The sequence below is a fragment of the Macaca nemestrina genome, chromosome 7, assembly GCF_043159975.1.
Source record: "Macaca nemestrina isolate mMacNem1 chromosome 7, mMacNem.hap1, whole genome shotgun sequence".
Lineage (NCBI taxonomy): Eukaryota > Metazoa > Chordata > Mammalia > Primates > Cercopithecidae > Macaca > Macaca nemestrina.
In genome coordinates this window covers 55409835-55431458 of record NC_092131.1, presented here as the reverse complement: position 1 = coordinate 55431458, position 21624 = coordinate 55409835, and the positions used below count along the sequence as shown (strand labels likewise).

The window sequence follows — 21624 nt, the reverse complement described above, 5'->3', positions numbered from 1 at the left end:
CTTCTATATTCAGGGTGGTAAAATGTGCAAATGAATGATCAGAGGCTGAGGCATGCTGTTTCTAACGTCTGAACCGAGACACAAAGTCACTTTCCCTTAATCTGTGCTAGTACCTCCAGACTTTCAGATAAATAAGTAAAACTTGAGTTCTTCTGATTTTTAGAGGTGGGAAGAAAAAATAAACTTTGCCATAATAAACATTTGAATGTATAAACAAATTCATATATGTAATATATAATAAAGAAATTATACTTACCTTCACTTTTCCCTGAAAAGCAAAACAAAATGTTTATTAAAATAAATTCCTTCCAGTGCCCCTTTTATAATGCTACACTTTCATAAAAATAAGACTAGCCATTATGGCTAGTTTTAGTCCAACAGTTCATTCACACAAGTAAAATCTGAAAGTGAGACATTCGTGACTGCAACTCTATCTGGTAGTGATATGAATTATGCCTGATTTGACTAAATGGTGTTATCTCCATGAGTGTGCATAAAGAGGTTCAGCTCATGTGAGATTTAATATACCCTGACAGGAGAGAAAAATCTAATCCATCACCTGAGAGTAGTTTTCAGTATCTTAAGGACCTATGTTTATTTGGCTGGCAGAGACTTTTTCCACCTTTATTTATCCTAAAGCTGTAATATAGTTTCTGTTAAAGATTTTTATTATTGCTTTGAAACCTCCAGCCTCGCCTTATAATAATTAACCTTAGTCAGGAATATTTTCAGACTATTTATAAGATTCAAATTATACATAATACAGTAATTTGTGTGCCACTGCTTATTTACTACTGAAAATGTCTTCAAAAATTTTGCCCACTTTTTTTAATGCCATCAGTTTATTAAAGAAATATATAATCACTGCAAATATATGTTTTATAAAAAACAGGCAGAATAAAAAATTATTCATAATTCCCCAGCTCAAAGATAAATACTATTTACATTTTAGTGAATGTCTTTTTAGTTTATAGATATATTAATTATAAATATATTATACATATTGTTTTGATACCTGCTTTTCCTCACTGTGTTATTGGTCACTTTTTGATTTAAATGAATAAAAATTTACAGCAACATTTATAATGGCTATTTTCTACTATGTGACTACACCATAAGTCATCATTTAACCAGTTCCCTAATGATAAACATTTAAATTGCTCCTATGTATCTTTATGGTAAGTGACGTGGTTAATTACTTTATCAAATCATGTGAGATCATAATGATCGCCTCCGTTAATTTGCATTTCATCTGATATTAAATCAATGGCTTCCACTGAGTCACCACATGTGACTCTGTATAAACCCAAAAGCCTTAAAGATTTTTCATTCCTAATCTAAGAAAGAGAAATCTGCCAGAATTTAGGGAATGATGCAATCTCAACCCCTTCTAGGAGGAAATTTATATTTGTTAACTATTTGAGATCAGCATCTTTTCAAATAAAGTTTAAAAACGAAAACCTTACACTTTTGCTGAAAGCACATTAAAGATTTTATCAGTAAGCACATATTTGAAGAGAATAAGGATACATAATTTCTAAAGAAAAAGTCTGAACTCATACACTGAAATGGCTTATTCAACAAACCATTCTTCATATTATAGACAGGGCAGGGTTTCTGTAAGTTTTAATTTTACAGCCCGTCTGGCATCTACACAGTGTCTAGCACATATTAAATGGTGGATAATCATTTGCTGAAAGAACAACTGACTTTCACTATTGTAGACAAGACCACTAAATGAGGAGAGCAATTTTCACTGATCATGTATCTAACAAACTACTCCATCTATTATGTGTCAGGCTCTATACAGAGAGATAAAACAGATAAATGCTACCCATATCTTCAGAGTACTAGGGTAGATTGATAGATATATAAATAATAATAAAACAATGCTACACAGTGGAAAAGGCCGTATGAGAAAAACAAAAGAATTAAAAACAAACGCATGCATCAGATTACTTCATGAGGAGGGAGCGATACTTCTGGTTATAAGGACCAGGGAAAGTTCTATGGAAAAAGCAGCATTTGAGCCAGACCTTGAGTGAAAATAGAATATTAAAAATGTTATTAAGATATAAAGACATGTAAAGTTGAAAGCAAATGCCCAATATATGCAGTAATTTCAAGCTTTAGAAAAAATTTGAGAGTTCTGGATATTTATTTATCTGTGGGATGAGTAAAGCTTTTAAAACACTGACACTTTACTATGTCTGCAAAAATATATATAATAAATATATACCCTAATCTTTATTTTTTGATAATCTAATACCAGGAACTTCATTATAAAAATATTTTTTACTGAAGTACAAATAATTTAAGCACCAATCTCTGCAAGGATGAGGCATAACTCTACGGAAACGGGACTGTGGATTTTATGACCTCAACTGTTACTGCCATTTATCTTGCGTTCCCCTTCCTTTGAATTAAAGTTCCCTAGCTGAGAAATAACATAACAATGCAGGAAGTAACTTACCTTGACCAGAAGCCAAAGGATTTAAAGGTCTTTTAATTGTCTGTGGCCTAGAAGTAAAAAGAATTAAAAATATAAACACAAATATGTTACCAATCATGTTATATTTAAGTGATATTATCTCAGAAAGTTGCTTAATATCCAAAATCAAATTGTTTTATTGAGATTATAAAATACTTAGTTTCCTCTAAATGCTTTAAGGGAGGGTGACTAATTGTTGTAGTAATAATAGTTCCTGATCTTTTCCCACTGTAGCGGCCAGCAGGCCATTTCCTAATCGCTTCTTCAAATGAAAGAAGAGAAAATAGCAGCCAAGCTCTTCTCTTAGAGTCACTACTATGTTTTTATATATACGATATATATATATCTTTATATATGTGTGTGTACGTATAGCACAAAGTGTACCCCAATTGAAAGACAAATAAGCAAAAAATATTCAATATAAGCATTAAAATTAAAAAATGGAAAAAAGATAGTGTAGATTATTTTCCACTTAGGTAATCTTTAGACACATCAATTTGCCCTGTAGCTAAGTTTGTTACAATTTAAATAAAAGTTGTTTGTTCAGTAGGAAAAAATAGAAATTTTCTGGAGAGTTACTATGTCACTAAAGTGCTTTTAAATCCCAAAATAAATATGCATTAGTATTAAGAGTAAACTATAGGGATTGTTTTAACATCTATTTTAAAAATTTGCACAACTGGAGACATTTTGAGAACAGAATATGTAACCTATATTTTAAAATACACAATATAATTAACTTAGCCCCTTATACATTGTTTATATTGTTAAAAATTATGGGAATCAGGATACAAATTAGTAAGAAAATGACTACAAAACTAATACAAATCTAACAAATGCTTCATGGATTCTTAATTCACATTAAAAATAACAACAACAGTGCCAGGCATGGTGGCTCACGCCTGTAATCCTAGCGCTTTGGGAGGCTGAGGTGGGTGCATCACCTGAGGTCAGGGGTTCAAGAACACCCAGGCCAACATGGTGAAACCCTGTCTCCACGAAAAATACAAAAATGAGCCTGGTGTGGTGGTGCGTGCCTTTAGTCCCAGCTACTCAGGAGGCTGAGGCAGGAGAATTGCTTGAACCTGGGAGGCGGAGGTTGCGGTGAGCAGAGATGACATCACTGCACTCCAGCCTGGGCGACAGAGTGAGACTCCATCTCAAAACAACAACAACAACAACAACAACAACAACAAACCTTTAAAGTAAATCTTTAAGTCAGTAACCAAATATTTCTAATAATAGTCAAGATAATTTAAATAAAACACACGGCAGAAATAAGTAATAAAAACTGTCTCCTTTCCAAACTGGAGAAATTCTTCAAGTTTAAACAAAACAAAACAAAAAAAAAAAACACCAGTCTGACATTTTATTGGTGTAAACATAATTACTGATCTCATACTTATATATGACTTATAAAAAGTGAAATATACAATATTATCCCCATATTTGGGAACTCCAAAGACTTTCCCAGAACTCTCTCCATCTCTAAGACAGCATGACGTGCTCGCGCATACATTGTTCCCAAAAACCAGTAAGTACAAAGTTTAGAGCCTCGAGGCTTACATGTGAGTAACCTGAAGCATTTCTCAGACACCTGGTGATCAGCAACTGCCTCCAGCCTAATGGTTACCAGGACAAAGTGGGCTCTTTCACTTACTAGATCTTTGACACAACACAAATCATACAACCTCTCTAAGTCTCAGTTTCTGTCTATAAAACAGTGATGACTGCGACACAGGGTTACTGCAGGGACTAAAGGAGAAAACATATATAACGTGCTTACCACAATGCGTAGAATACAGTGAGTGCTCAAAAATGAAACCTATTATAATTGTTCTGTGAAATCAACTTAACTGTAAAATAACTAAAGTCACAGAAAGGGGTGTGGAGAGCACCAAAAAGAGAATTAAGAGTTGTATATTCCTTTCTCGACACCACCACCATGTGATCTTGGGAAATGAAGTAAACCTCTCCAGCTCTAGGTTACCTCATCTATAAAATGAGATCCTATAATCTACTCAAGGAACATTTGCAAAGGGCCTACAATACTCCCATAAAAGTCTAATACGCCTCTAACTCTTAAAAAAAAAAAAAAAAGGAAAAATTTGTGGAAACTCATTTCCCCAGAAGGAAACTGGACTAATAGTCATGTTTCTTTGTACAAATACATCTTTTAACAAAGTGAATTTTATTTTTAATTTTAAATCATTATGATTGTTTATAAAGAGAAATCACCACATCTTACATGAATTTTTCTAAATGAAAATGACACATACTTAAAACAGTTTTCTTCATAGATGACGTTCCATATTTTCCAAGCATCTGGTCCCTTGTAACCAGTGTAGCGCTCAGGATTAAGAAGCAAATCTACATATTCAGCATCAGGGGACTGAATGTCTGTAAAATAAAATGTCTTATTAAATCTTTCTTATCCTCAGTTACCTTAAAAAGCTAGTACACAAGACTGTATTCCATTGATTCTAGCGCACCACAAATTTAACAATGTGTCAGGAATTTTAAAACAACTATTCAGGAGAAAGAAAGGAAAGAGGCTGGGTGTGGTGCCTCACGCCTGTAATCCCAGCACTTTGGGAGGCCAAGGTGGGCGGATCACTTGAGGTCAGGAGTTCAAGGCCTGCCTGACCAACATGGTGAAACCCTGTCTCTACTAAAAATACAAAAAATAGCCGGGCGTGGTGGTGCACGCCTGTAGTCCCAGCTACTTGGGAGGCTGCAACAGGAGAATCGCTTGAACCCGGGAGGCAGAGGTTGGAGTGAGCTGAGATTGAACCACTGCACTACAGCTTGGGTGACAGAGCGAGACTCCATCTCAAAAAAAAAAAAAAAAAGAAATGACAGAAAAGAGAGAGAAACACACACTGCCACATTAATTGTACATACTGGCTATAAAAACATTATGATTTAGGAACTGTAAAAATAGGAATATGTGAATTTTAGAATCAAAGAAACATGGTAATTCAATTCTTATAAGCGATCCAGACAAAGAATATAACATACATTTCCCTCCACATTAACCACAGCAGTTCATCAATAACTACAGTAAATGAAGGAGTGTTAGTATCATACACTGCTTGTTACCAAATACTTTCTTCTTAGACGACCACCAGCAGGATCTGCTACCAATCTGGCCAAAAGCAAAAGTTACAATGCAGCATGATTCTGTGTCAACATTTATAAAAGGGAAAACTGGAAGCAACCTAAACATCCAACATCACAGAACAGTTAGAGCACGGGCTCTGGAGCCAGAACACCCAGGCTAGAATCCAGATCCTGTTACTTATTTATCATTTATAATGTGTTATCACCTCAAAACAAAAAAGATGGTCCCAGGGTGGGCGTGATGGTTCATGCCTGTAATCCCAGCATTTTGGGAGGCCTGAGGGCAGACCGCTTGAGCCTAGGAGTGATTCTAAAATTCACAGGCAACCTGGTGAAACACCAGGCATCAATAAAAAAATTAGCCAGGCACCATGGCACGTGCCTGTGGTCCCAGCTACTCGGGAGGCTGAGGTGGGAGAGTCACTTGAGCCCAGGAGGTCCAGGCTGCAGTGAGCTGTAATTGCACCATGGCACGCCAGCCTGGGCAACAGAGTGAGACCGTGTCTCAAAAAAAGATGGGCCATAGTCCTCCAGTGGCTTTGGGAAATTATTTGGTACTATAATAATACTTTATTCATATATAAAGCTTAACAGTATGAGCCAACGAAGAATGAAACAAAAAATGAAAAAGTGGACAAAAATGATCTCAATGCAACCAAAGTCAATGACAAAAATATGAGCACAAAAGTGCTTAGAGGAGAGTCCATCAAGCTCTCAACTATACCTATTTTTATTATTAAAAAACAAATATAAAAACAAAAAAAAACCCTAAGCGTGGTTATTTTTTACTCCAATCCACAGTATATTAGAAGAATAAATTAGGAGGAAAGTTGCTTCTAGAAGCAGTACGATGATGGCATCTTAAAATAGCAGAGTTCAATGCAGAAATGGCAATGAAAATAACTAGAAAAACAAAACATAAGGACTTAAAAAATTAGCATGGAATCATCTAGTTCAGGAATGGATAACTGTTCCTTTCAATTAATACTAAAGGTAACTGCCACATATTAATTATAATAAATTCATTTTATAAACCCTGATGTTTAAAATATATAAACAGCCGGCCGGATGCAGTGGCTCACGCCTGTAATCCCAGAACTTTGGGAGGCTGAGGCGGGCGATCACATGAAGTTGGGAGTTCAAGACCAGCCTGACCAACATGGAGAAACCCCATCTCTATTAAAAATACAAAATTAGCCAGGCAAGGTGGTGCATGCCTGTAATCCCAGTTACTTGGGAGGCTGAGGCAAGGGAATTGCTTGAACTCGGGAGACAGAGGTTACAGTGAGCTGAGATCACGCCACTGTACTCCAGCCTGGGCAACAAGAGTGGAACTCTGACTCAAAAAATAAATAAATAAAAATGAAATAAAATAAAATAAAATATATAAACAATGGTCAGTATCCAGTACTTTAAGAAAACTAACCACCAAGAAATGATTAAATATTTAAATATTCTACCTAGAGATAAACATTTGTTGCCTCATAATTTTAATTATACTTTATTCTTCAAGCTTATAAAAAATATTACTATATTAATGTAATATTATAATTATATTATAAATCTTATAATTATACTATAAATATTATAATTATAATTATATAATTATATTTAAATTACTATAATTATATTAAATATTACTATAATTATATTTGTGCCAAGAATTTTTATGATGTGTTGGTTCCTATCACTGAATAGAACATGAATTTTTTCACAGAAAACTAGTCAAACATGTTTTGTGAAATCTAAGAAAAGACATTTAAGAGCCCATTTGGCCCTTATAGGAAGATGCCAATATCCAGCCCTAGAAGGAGAAAACGTATGTTGTGCAAAAACCTATATGATGTGCTGTTTTCTATCACTGAATAGAACCTGTTTTTGACAAAAGCTCAAATTTCCAATTAGGATTTTAAAAATACCTTCTATATTTCACATACCATTTACATCCATTATTTAGTCCTGCTAAAGCTGTCTTTCTTTAAAATATTCAGCTTTTTTAAACAGAAGAAACTAATACAAATGGGTAAGTGATCCACCAAACTCCACCATATAAGAAATGAATCATTGATTCTCACTTGGTGCTGCACATTGTAGTCACAAAAGGATACTTTGTTAACGAAGGTTAAAATATTACCATCCTTTTTCTAACATTGGAGGACTAAAAAAAATTATAGTTGCATACTATAAATTTAGTTTTATCTCACAACAATATTTAAGGTAAAAATAAAAAATCCTTGTAGAAAAGATGGCAAAATAAGGGAGTTGGAAGAACATCTTATCCCCTTCCTTTACTAGACCAAATCTTGATATAGGTCTATACCCCTTATACAACATGCCTAGGACCATGTGTGTCTCGGCTGGAATGGAGAACTTTCCAGATTTTACGAAGGTAATACAGTACACACAACATCTATTGCATATTACTCCAGCTAGACCTGGGGCAGCAATCTATTCAAATACATAAATATTTCTACAGTGAAACATACGAATACTCACACTAAATGAGCCTGTGCTAAACACAGGGGCAGAAATTTTCAATTTTCAGAGTTTTCAGATTTTAGAATTGGAAATAAGGAATTATAACTAAGTATATACCAAAACATGGCTACGGTTTCCATTAAGGAAAGCAATTTTCCCCAAAAAGAAGCCACAAAATTAAAAATACTTTCTCTTTTATGGAGATTGTAGGCTTCATCTTTTGCTTATAATTAAAAGAATTTATATCACTGTTTTCACTAATTTGTTGTGGTTGTTTTGGGAAAGGGTCTCACTGTCTTAGGCTTGGAGTGATGCAATCAGGGCTCACTCCAGCCTCAACCTCCCTGGCTCAAGCAAAACTCCCACCCCCCTCGAGTAGCTGGGACTACTGGCACATGCCACCAGGCCTGGCTAATTTTTGTATTATATGTAGAGACAGAGTTTTACCATGGTGCCCAGGCTAGGCTCAGCAATCTTCCCTCCTCGGCCTCACAAAATGCTGGGATTATAGGCATGAGCCACCAAGCCAGGCCTGTTTTCACTAATTTTGGAAAGATCATTAGTCCACTAGAAAAGAGCCACAGAAGAATACCAAAACTCAATTTGATTTTTTTAAGCAAATTAAGAGGCTAACAATTCAACTTAGAAAAAGGAAATAGCACAAAAAGGAAGAATTGGAAAATCTATACATCTTAATCAGAGGTTTTTATTCTTTGTTGGTTTGTTTCTTGAGACGGAGTCTTGCTCTGTCGCCAGGCTGGAGTGCAATGGTGCAATCTCAGCTCACTGCAACCTCTGCCTTCTGGGTTCCAGCGATTCTCCTGCCTCACCCTCCTGAGTAGGTGGGATTACATGCATGAACCACCATGCCATGATCAGAGTTTTAACTCCTAGATTTTAATAGCACCAGAACTCTGGCTTAACTTTAGACATTACAAACTCGACCAATGGTTCAATATTCTCTTCTCCAAAAGCAACATGGACCATCATTAAGGAAAATACGTAACAAACCAACAGCAATATAACTGAAGGAGGTTTTTGTAATCCCTACATTTTAGCTATTTATGCAAAATGTATATACAAAATTTTATAAACTACTAGCTACACAGAACGGCAACACTTAAGAGGTAAATTTTTTCTAGAAACTGAGCTTTTTTAAACTGTGGTAAAATAGATATAATAAAATTTACATTAACCACATTTAAGTATACAATTCAGTGGGGTTCATTATCACCACTATCTGTCGCCAAAACTTTTCCAGCACTTCAAACAGAAACTCTGTAACCATTTAGCAATAACACCTACCCATCCCAAACTCTGACAATCTTTAATCTACTTTCTGTCTCTATGAATTTGCCTATTGTTGACATTTCATATAAGTGAAATCATTTAATACTTGCCCTCTGGTACCTGACCTATTTCACTCAGCATGTTGTCAAGGTCCATCCATGTTGTACTATATATCAGAGCTTCATTCCTTTTTCTGGTTGAATGGTATTCCACTGTGTGTTTTATATACCACATTTTGTTTATCCACTCAAACACTGCTGGACAATGGGGTTGTTAAGACCTTTTGGCTACAATGAACATTATTGCTTTGCTATCTGTTTGAGTCCTTGTCTTTAATTTTTTTGAGTACATACCTAGGAAAGGAACTGTTATGTCATATGGTAATTCTATGTTTAGGTTTTTGAAGAACCACCAAACTGTTAGAAACTGAGCTTTTTTCTTTAATAACATTTTTCTGAGATGGGGTCTTACTATGTTGCCCAGTCTGGATTCAAACACCTGGGCTCCAGTGATTCTCCTGCCTCAGCCTCCAGAAAAGCTGGGACTACAGGCACACACCACCATGCCCAGATTAAAATAATTTTTTTAAAAAAATTTCTTAGGTATAATTTTAAACATAATGCATACTATCAAAAATATTATACCATCAGCTTCACAGAAGTTATCTGAAGAATCATCATGCTTGGTCCACTGAAGAACAGCCTTCTGTGTTTCCTCACTTCAAACAAAGAAAAAAAAAATAATATTACTATTTTATAAGTTAATATGTAACATAAAGAAACATGAAATACTACTGAAAAATAAAATCAAACCTCAGAGATTCATCCACTGCTCCAAGTCGTTCAGCTTGTTCACATTCTTCAATGAGATTATTGGCTTCTTCAGAATACTAAAGTGAAAAAGGGAATAAATAGACTATAACTTATTGCATCTTTAAAACTTTTTTAAAATTTAGAAGTTATCTGAAGCTCTTTTTTGATTTTATTTATTTATTTATTTTTGAGATGGAGGGTTGGAGTGCAATAGTGTGATTCTGGCTCACTGCCACCTCCACCCCCTGGGTTCAAGCGATTCTCCTGCCTCAGCCTCCGGAATAGCTGGGACTACAGGCATGCACCACCACACCCAGCTAATTTTTGTATTTTCAGTAGAAACGGGGTTTCACCATGTTGGCCAGGCTGATCTCGAACTCCTGACCTCCGGCAATCCACCCACCTCGGCCTCGCAAAGTGCTGGGATTACAGGTGTGAGCCACCACGCACAGCCTCTGAGGCTCTTTTTATAGCTGGCACCTTCATCTTGGCTTCAAGACTTTAAAAAAAAAAAAAAAAGTTTTCATGTTCCTCCTGAAACCAAAAAATAAAATGCTTTGGCTGGGCGCAGTGGCTCATGCCTGTAATCCCAGCACTTTGGGAGGCCAAGGCGGGTGAATCACAAGGTCAGGAGATCGAGACCATCCTGGCTAGCACAATGAAACCCTGTCTCTACTAAAACTACAAAATATTAGCCAGGCATGGTGGCGGGCACCTGTAGTCCCAGCTACTCAGGAGGCTGAGGCAGGAGAATGGCGTGAACTCAGGAGGTGGAGCTTGCAGTGAGCCAAGATCACGCCACTGTACTCCAGCCTGGGCAACAGAGCGAGACTCCGTCTCAAAAAATAAAAATAAAACACTTTGCCTCTTGTTTTTTGGGGGGAACACAATTTACTATTATGTTCACAAAATAAAGAATACAGTTCTGATAACTCATTACTAAACTGCCCACGAATAAAATCTTCAAGGTTTTAAGAAAGTCATGCGGTAAATGGTCAACAGGCACTGTCTTACTTTTCTAATGACGTAAGTGTGGGCATCAGTTTTCTCTTCCATAAAATAAGCAGTTGGACCAAATCACGTGTGTCTAAAGTCCATCCCATGCCATGATGCTAAGAATGCCTGGGAACCAACCATGTCATAGAAAAAATATTCTGTAATCTCAGCACTTTGGGAAACCGAAGTGGGGATCATGAGGTCAGGAGTTTGAGACCAGCCTGACCAACATGGTGAAACCCCGTCTCTACTAAAAATACAAAAAAAATTAGCCGAGCATGGTAGCACGCGCCTGTAATCCCAGCTACTCAGGAGGCTGAGGTAGGAAAATCGCTTGAACCTGGGAGGCGGAGGTTGCCGTGAGCCCAGACCATGCCACTGCACTCTAGCCTGGGTTACAGAGCGAGACTCCAGCTCAAAAAAAAAAACAAAATCCAACATTTTTAGGTTTCCAAAATATATTCTTTAACAATCATATTTCCTCTCAATGTCCAACTCACTTTACATATATATTCTACTAGGCCTGTACATGGCATAAGGTAAGCAAGTTGGTTTATGGGATTTCATAACACACCAGTTCATCATACAGGTGAAGGACAACACTGGGAGGCCACGAATTCAATCACTCAACAAACATTTATTGAGTGTCTATTTTGGCCTTATTGTTAGGACAACTATACAAACCACTTTCCAGACAAGGACACTAAAATAAATGAACCCTAAAATAACTAAAATGATATAGTTTTTTGAAATATTTATTTATTGAGTGACAACTTAGTTTCATTATATTGGTATAAACATGTAAGACAACATAAGACAGCTTGCTTCAAAAACTATCTTTAAAAATAAAATTATTTCATATATAAGTATTAAAGGACAAAAGGATATATGTTCAACCTATAATCAAATGGCTCAGAAAATTATATATAATGTATAAAAATATATGACATTATATAGTACACATAAAATATATATCACATATATAGTGTTAGATATTATATAGTATATATATATACTTTTTTGTGTGTATATATACACACAAAAATGTGTACATATGCAAAAATACATGCATATATATACACAAAAATGTGTATTTTATATATATAATACACATATACAAATGTCCATTTATTTTATCATGCTTTTTGTGTGTCCATATATGCACACAATAAGTATGGTAAAACAAATGTGGCCAGGCATGGTGGCTCACACTTGTAATCCCAATACTTTCGGAGGCTGAAGTGGCAGGATTGCTTGAGTCCAAGAGTTCAAGAACGACCTAGGCAACACAGCAAGACTTTATCTCAAATAAATATATATGTGTGTGTGTGTGTGTGTGTGTGTGTATAGATATATATACACATATAAACATAAAACAAAAAATAAATGTGGTAAAATATAAAAATGTAGTGAATCTGCAGAGTGTACAAAATGTCTTTATATTAATGTTGCAACTTTTCTGTGAGTTGGCAATTATATCGAAATAAAAAGTTAAAAATACTGGCTGGGCGCGATGACTCACACCTGTAATCTCAGCACTTTGGGAGGCCGAGGCGGGTGGATCACAAGGTCAGGAGATCAAGACCATCCTGGCTAACATGGTGAAACCCCATCTCTACTAAAAATACAAAACAAAATTGGCTGGGCATGGTGGCATGCACCGGTAGTCCCAGCTACTCAGAAGGCTAAGGCAGGAGAATTGCTTGAACCCAGGAGGTGGAGGTTGGAGTGAGCCGAGATCACGCCACTGCACTCCAGCCTGGGCGACAGAGCAAGAGTCCATCTCAAAAAAAAAAAAAAAAAAGATTAAAAATACCTACCAAAAACGAACAAAATTTGTTTAAAAAATAACATATACCTAAGTATATTAAAACAAAAATTTTAAAATCTTACTATTGCAATTACCCAAATATTTAAAAATAAACTGAACAAAATAACCATTCTTAGTTGCTGCTTAATAATTTAATCAGCTTCCTAGTCACATCTGATACTATGTCATTAGCATTTTTCTGAAGAACATACTTTTTTCCAATATGTTATTACTTTTAATTTTTCATAAAATTGCCCATAATCAGGCTGGGCACGGTGGCTCATGCCTGTAATCCTGGCACTGTGGGAGGCCGTAGCAGGTGGATCACCTGAGGTCAGGAGTTTGAGACCAGGCTGGTCAACATGGTGAAACCTTGTCTCTACTAAAAATACAGAATTAGGCATGGTGGCACGTGCCTGTAATCCCAGCTACTCTGGAGGCGGAGGCAGGAGAATCGCTTAGAACCTGGGAGGTGGAGGTTGCAGTGAGCCGACACTGTACTCCAGCCAGGGAGACAGAGCAAGACTGTCTCAAAAAAAAAAAAAAAAACCTGCCCATAACCTTCTTCAAAGTTACATTTTATGGTTGATCAATTTACAAACATTTTGTAAAGTTACATTTTATGGTTGATCAATTTGAAATGATCGATGCCTTCTACAGATAAAATTTTTTTCCTTCTCGGCAGATGTAATTTTTTGTGTGTGGTTTTTTGCTTTATTTTTTTGAAACAGGGTCTCATTCTGTCTTTCAAGCTGGAGTGCAGGGGCACAATTATGATTCACTGCAACCTCCAACTCCTGGGCTCAAGCAGTCCTCCTGCCTCAGCCTCCCAAGTAGCTAGGACTACAGGCACATGCCACCACACCTGGTTAATTTTTCATTTTTCTTAGAGACATGGTTGTGCTATGTTACCTAGCCTGGGGTCTCAAGCTCCTGGGATCAAGCAGTCCTCCTACCACAGCCTCCCAAAGTGAGATATAATTTCTTTTTTTTTTTTTGAGACAGAGTCTCACTCTATTGCCCGGGCTGGAGTGCAGTGGCACAGTCTCAGCTCACTGCAACCTCCTCCTCCCAGGTTCAAGTGATTCTCCTGCCTCAGCCTCCCAAGCAGCTGGGATTACAGGCACCTGCCACCATGCCCAGCTAATTCTTTGTATTTTTAGTAAAGATGGGGTTTCACCATGCTAGTCAGGCTGGTCTCTAACTCCTGACCTCATAATCCACCCGCCTCAGCCTCCCAAAGTGCTGGGATTACAGGCGTGAGCCACCATGCCTGGCTGAGATATAATTTTTTAATTGAGAAAACAGTCTCAAAGTAAAATAAAAAAAAGAAAAAACATTCTCTCTTTAGGTAAATATGTGGAAGTATTTTAACCCAAATATTTTCACAAGTTCCATTCTTTTGCCCCTAAAGTACATTTCTTCAATAAATATTTTAAGACAAAACATCAAATAAGTTGTCTTTATTTTTTGATTATTTTTAAATGTTTGGACAAATTTAAAGCGTGGGTGTGGTGGCTCATGCCGGAAATCCCAGCACCTTGGGAGGCCAAAGTGGAAAAGCTGCTTGAGGCCAGGAGTTAAAGACCAGCCTGGGAAACACGGCAAGACCCCATCACTACAAAACAAATTTTTAATTAGCTGGGCATGGTGGCATGTGCCTATAGTACCAGATACTCAGGAGGTTGAGGTGGCAGGATTGCTTGAGCCCAGGAGTTCCAGGTTACAGTGAACTATAATCTTACCACTGCATGCCAGCCTGGGCAACAGAGACAGACCCTGTGTCTGACCAAAAAACAAAACAAAACAAAACAAAATAAAAAAAGTTTGGTCAAACTTAGATACAATGAAATTGTAATCCTCAATTTCATTACATCTCAGGTCAGAATATAAACATATCCAATTCAAAGCAGAGTTCTATCAAGAGGATATTCTTGCCACTAATGGAGATACTCCCAAACACATTTATAACATTTCAGAACACAATTTCTGAATCATATTAAACACCATTTGGACTTTCCTCATTTAATGTGTTTGATTTCTCTCTAGTTTTTGTAGGAATAAATTTAAAGGCCTTTGTTTACAAGCTTTGTCATAATGATTTTTTTTTTTCTTTGAGAAAGGGTCTCGCTCTGTCGCTCAGGCTGGAGTGCAATGGCATGACCATAGCTCACTCCAGCCTCAACCTCCCAGGTTCAAGTAATCTTCCCCTTTCAGTCTCCTGAGTAGCTAGGACTACAGGTGCATACCACCATGCATGGCTAATTTTCGAAATTTTTTCTAGATACAGGGTTTCACCATGTTGCCCAGGCTGGTCTTGAACTCCTGGTCTCAAGCAGTCTGTCTGCCTCGGCCTCCAAAAGTGCTGGGATTACAGGCATGAGCCACCACATCCAGCCACTTTGTCATAATTGCAATTTGTTAAACCTTAACAGCTAAACTTTGTTTCTTCTTTATGCATTCCATTCATTGATACTAATTTTTCACTGATTTAGAACAAATTGCAATAAAAACTTGGAGAGGTTCATTTATTAAAAACTGATCAATACTACTAAGAAGCTCTTGGGTTGTTTTACAAAGTAGTTCCTCGAAGCCTCAAAACATTTATAAAATCTGATTGATAACAGACAGCAAAATAAGTACTATCATACTGAAACCATACCAAAGTAAATTTTTTCAGCATCAGCTTAATCTCAAAAATTTCACAATCATAACTTAGTATGTATACAAATCACATACTAACTTTGACAATTACTCCTTTTTTTTTCTTTTTTTTTTTTTCTGAGACAAGATCTGGTTCTGTCACCCAGGCTTAAGTGCAGTGGTACAATCTCAGCTCATTGCAACCTCTACCTCCAGGACTCAAGCAACCCTCCCACCGCAGCCTCCTGAGCAGCTAGGACCACAGCTGCGTGCCACACACTCAGCTTATCACCGCTCCTATCTTAACTGGCAAAATATCACAGCTTGTGTGGACACAATTATGAATTATTTGTATATTTTTATTATAAATGCATTTCTGTTTCATAGATTTCTTGATTTATTAAGGACATTGGTTTTTACCCAGAACATTGCTTTTATCAAAATTTATATGTGTACTACCACAAAATATTTTACCTTCAATTTTGAGCTTTAACTGAATTTATACTAGCATTCACAATAGTGATAATGTTTTCCTTCAACAGAATGAACTTCCAAAAGTTTTACTTTCAGTCCATTGATTAAATGAAATAAATCGAACAATTTTTTTTTCTCTGTCTCCCAAGCTGGTGTGCAGTGACGTAATCATAGGTCACTGTAACCTGGACATTTAGGTTCAGCTTCCTCCTGGTCTCAGCCTCCTGAGTAGCTAGGATTGTGGGCAGGCATCACCACACTTGGTTAATTTTTTTTTAGTTTTTATTTGTAGAGATGGGTCTCGTTATGTTACCCAGACTGGTCTTGAACTCCAGGCCTCATGCAATCCTCACATGGTGGCCTCCAAAAAGCACTGGTAAGCCACCATGTGCCCAGCCTCAAGCGATTTGTTAAATGAAATGAAACAGTTGATAATGACACCATTCAACTATGTGCAAAGTTATTCTGCCACTGGAACCAAGTCAAAAGCTATGACTTCATTCTTTGACTCTGTGTGTGTATAAGAAAACATGGAATTAAAAATGGGCAAAATTAGTTTAGAATCTACGATGGAAAATGTTCAAAACAGTGGTTACCTCTGAAGAAGGAGTGTGGTTTGAATGGCATAGGTATGAGAAAACTTTGTAGAATAATGCTAACACTCTATATCTTAATAGAAGCCTAGGTTACACAGGTATATGCATTTGTCAACATTCAGCAAATGCACACTTAAGATTTGCATATTTCATTGTATGGTAATACTTTTATCAGGCCGGGTGCGGTGGCTCACGCCTGTAATCCCAGCACTTTGGGAGGTCGAGGCGGGCGGATCATGAGGTCAGGAGATCAAGACCATCCTGGCTAACACAGTGAAACCCCATCTCTACTAAAAATACAAAAAATTAGCCAGGCGTGGTGGCAGGCACCTGTAGTCCCAGCTACTTGGGAGGCTGAGACAGGAGAATGGCATGAACCTGGGAGGCGGAGCTTGCAGTGAGCCAAGATCGGGCCACTGCACTCCAGCCTGGGTGACAGAGTGAGACTCCGTCTCAAAAAAAAAAAAAATACTTTTATCAAAAGTACACATAAACAAATATTGGACTCTAGTTAATGATATACTTCTACTTATGTGGATCCATCTAGTTAATGACATATTTAGGAGGAGGTATACTGATGCCTGCAATTTACTTTGAAATGCATCCAAAAAATAAGATGTTCTAATGGATGGCTACAAGGATGGACAGATGAACAGATATGTGGTAAAGTGAGTTTATTACAATTGTGGAATCTAGGCCAGGCATGGTGGCTCATACCTGTAATCCCAGCATTCTGGGAGGCCAAGGTGGGCGGATCACCTGAGGTCAGGCGTTTGAGACCAACCTGACCAACGTGGAGAAACCCCATCTCTACTAAAAACACAAAATTAGTCAGGCATGGTGGCGCATGCCTGTAATCCCAGCTACTCGGGAGGCTGAGGCAGGGGAATCACTGAACCCGGGAGGCGGGAGGCGGAGGTTGTGGTGAGCCGAGATCGCGCCACTGCACTGCAGACTGTGGGCAACAAGAGCGAAACTCCGTCTCAAAACAAAAAAAACAAAACAAAATCTGAATAAAGTACGGACTTTCAGATACATTTTTTTCCCTCTATTTTATCTTTGATACTTTCCATAATAAAATGTTAAACAGGCTGGACGCGGTGGCTCACACCTGTAATCCCAGCACTTTGGGAGGCCAAAGCGGGCAGATTACCTGAGGTCAGGAGTCCCAGACCAGCCTGGCCAACATGTTGAAATTCCATCTCTACTACAAATACAAAAATTAGCCAGGCATGGTGGTAGGTGTCTGTAGTTCCAGCTACTCTGGAGGGTGAGACAGGAATCGCTTGAACCCAGGAGGCGGCGGTTGTAGTGAGCCGAGATCACGCCATTGCACTCCAGTCTGGGCAACAGAGTGAGACTCCATCTCAAAAAAATAAATAAAATAAAATATATAAAAAATAAAATGTTGGCCAGGCGTGGTGGCTCACACTTGTAATTCCAGCACTTTGGGAGGCCGAGGCGGGCGAATCACAAGGTCAGGAGATCAAGACCATCATGGCTAACACGGTGAAACCCCATCTCCATTAAAAATATAAAAAATTGGCCAGGCGCGGTGGCTCAAGCCTGTAATCCCAGCACTTTGGGAGGCCGAGACGGGCGGATCACAAGGTCAAGAGATCAAGACCATCCTGGCTAACACGGTGAAACCCCGTCTCTACTAAAAAATACAAAAAAATAGCCGGGCGAGGTGGCGGGCGCCTGTAGACCCAGCTACTCGGGAGGCTGAGGCAAGAGAATGGCGTAAACCCGGGAGGCGGAGCTTGCAGTGAGCTGAGATCCGGCCACTGCACTCCAGCCTGGGCGACAGAGCGAGACTCCGTCTCAAAAAAATAAATAAATAAATAAATAATTAGCCAGGTGTGGTGGCGGGTGCCTGTAGTCCCAGCTACTCGGGAGGCTGAGGCAGGAGAATGGCGTGAACCTGGGAGGTAGAGCCTGCAGTGAGCTGAGATCACGCCACTGCACTCCATCCTGGGTAACAGCGCGAGACTATGTCTAAAATAAATAAATAAATAAAATAAAACGTTAACAAAAACAAACAAAAAGAATGAGAGCTATTCAGTATAAATACTTCTCAAAGGGTTTCACCGCCGGAAGCAGATAAATGGGATAGTATGTACAAGGCAGGTTTTTTAAGTTTTTCATTAAGATACTAGACACATCAATAGGTATACGTACATACCTTGTAGCTCGCAGATTTAATTCCATCAGGAACCTCATCCTGAAAAAGACAAAATATGTTTTTAGATGGCATTTATTCTGTCTTTTTAAAACGTATCTTAAATTTCTATGATTTATGAGAAAAATCCATAAAACAAATTATCGAAGTTGGATTTTTTAACAGAATAGTTAGGTAGTATTTATATGATTTCTTAAAAGTAAATAAAAATTCAAGAACAAATTATTCTATGGATTGCTGAGCATACACTATGTATATTACAGCAAGGAAATGTAAAAATAGTCATTTAGCTATTATTCCTTTTGATGTTCAAATTGTTCCATATTTGGCCACTAGGAGATCCACTGAGTGCTAACTTGATATTCATACCTGTGTTCTTTTGATATTACTCCAGTGGTCCTTAGTAGAATTTTGTTTTGTTTTGTTTTCTGTGATGGCCAGATATTCTGGGTTCTTGGAACCCAGGGGTTTGGGTCACAGAGACAGATCCCTCATGAACAGCATGGTGCCATCTATGAGGTAATGAATTAATCTATTAGCTGTATTATCTAGAAGTAGTAAGTTCTATTATCTAGAACTAATCTATTAGTTCACTTGATACCTGGCACCTCCCTGCTCTCTCTTGCTCTCTCTTGCCATGTGATATGACAGCTCCCTTTTTGCCTTCTGCCATGATTGTAAGCTTTAGGCCTCACCAGAAGCCAAGCAGATGCTGGCACCATGCTTCTTCCCACTGCAGAACTGGGAGCCAAATCTTTGGAAGATATTATCCATCTAAAAATATTCTTAGTTTGTAAATACAGATAATGTTAGCTTAGCAGAGAAGTGCCACAATTAGATCAGAGTTAGAATGCTAACTGGCAATATTGTGGGGAGTGTGGAATAGAAGATGAGATGGGGAAGAGTCTGATAAAGTAACATAAATGTGTTAGTCCATTTTGCATTGCTATGAGGGAACACCTGAGACTGGGTAACTTATAAAGAAAAGAGTGTAACTTATAAATAAAAAAAATAGTGAAACCTTGTCTCTACCAAAAGTACAAAAAATTAGTTGGGCATGGTGATGTGTGCCTGTAGTCCACCTGTAGTCCCAGGTATTTGGGAGGCTGAGGTGAAAGGATTGCTTAGGCCCAGGAGGCAGAGGGTACCGTGAGCCGAGATCACACCACTGCACTCCAGCCTGGGCAACAGAGCGAGACCCTGTCTCAAAAACAAGCAAAAAACACAAACAAACAAACAAAAGAGTATTGGCATGAAAGGCATTCTGCCTTTCAGTTCTTCCCAGCTCTGCAGAAGCTTAAAATAACCAGATCCTGACTCAATTTTTCAGTGCAAATTGGTAACTTTCACCTGATTCTTTTATAGCACTTCTATACATTCAAATCAAATAATAAATATATATTTAACATTTCTCAAATGCTAAAATTGGTTTTCTCTAGGATTTACAATGAAATACATCTCATTCATCAATCTGTCAACTGATGGAATCAATAAGCTATTATTTTATGCTACAGTATTTTCAGCGTTTCTGCTCCCTCCAATCTTCTTTTCCAAATGGCATCTCCTAGTTCTACACCTCATCAATAATAATCTGAAATAATTGCTATCTCAAGATGAGATTTGACTTTGCAATAACTGTAAAATATTTATATTTTCTAATATTAATAAAAAGTTCATTTAATGAAGAAGTATAATTAAATGTCTTTATTAAGCATCTACCATATTTCAGGATTTTTACTAATTCATATAACTAGGATACTGGTAAATTTCCCCAACTAATTTTTTCTATTACTAAATTATAAACGTAAAACTTAGCATACAAAATGTTTACATTGTTAATATCACTTTAATGATATGCTTATGCTTTGATAGTAACAAAGTATTTCATAAATTAATCCTTTAATTTTCAGTAAGTTGTGTCTATATGAGGATTAATGTAACAAAAAACATGCTTCTCATTCTCATGGTAAAATGCCCATAAATAGTATTTGACATTGGCCTTAATTCCACATGCTAGATAAGTCTGGATAACAATATTTACATATGTAAAATTAAACCACCCAAAACCACAATACCACTTCACACCCACTAGGATAACTATTATCCAAAAGAACAGAAAGTAAAAGTATTGTCAATAATGTGAAGAAACTGGAACTCTTGTGCATTGCTGGTAGGAATGTAAAACGGTACAGCCACTGCTGAAGACAGCATGGCAGATCCTCAGAAAAAACAAATGGAACTAACACATGATCCAGCAATTCCACTTCTAAGTATATATCCCAAAAAACTAAAGTAGGGACTCAAATAAATATTTGTGCATAGCAGCATTATTCACAATAGCAAAAAGGTAGAAATAACCCAAAAGTCCATCAACAGGTGAATGTATAAACAAAACATAGTATAGGCATACAGTGGAATATTATTCAGCCTGAAAAAGGAATCGAAGCTGGGCATGGTGGCTCATACCTGTAATCCCAGCATTTTGGGAGGCCGAGGCAGGCAGATCACCTGAGGTCACCAGTTCAAGACCAGCCTGACCAACGTGGACCAACATGGAGAAACCCCGTCTCTACTAAAAATATAAAATTAGCTGGGCATGGTGGCGCATGCCTATAATCCCAGCTACTCGGGAGGCTAAGGCAGGAGAATCACTTGAACCTGGGAGGCGGAGGTTGCGGTGAGCTGAGATCACACCACTGCACTCCAGCCTGGGCAACAAGAGCAAAAAA

General features: G+C 37.6%; 1 protein-coding gene across 1 annotated transcript in view; it reads right to left on the bottom strand.

The window, feature by feature from the left end:
- LOC105481816 (endoplasmic reticulum oxidoreductase 1 alpha) overlaps window positions 1–21624 on the bottom strand; it is a 59109-nt gene that overhangs the window by 20421 nt on the left and 17064 nt on the right. The window contains exons 4-9 of the mRNA XM_011741564.3: window positions 18899–18937; window positions 10195–10271; window positions 10027–10100; window positions 4771–4891; window positions 2474–2520; window positions 257–268 (exon numbers count right to left, since the gene is read on the bottom strand). Of these exons, the coding sequence (XP_011739866.1) occupies window positions 257–268; window positions 2474–2520; window positions 4771–4891; window positions 10027–10100; window positions 10195–10271; window positions 18899–18937 (370 nt within the window). The remainder of the gene's footprint in view (window positions 1–256; window positions 269–2473; window positions 2521–4770; window positions 4892–10026; window positions 10101–10194; window positions 10272–18898; window positions 18938–21624) is intronic.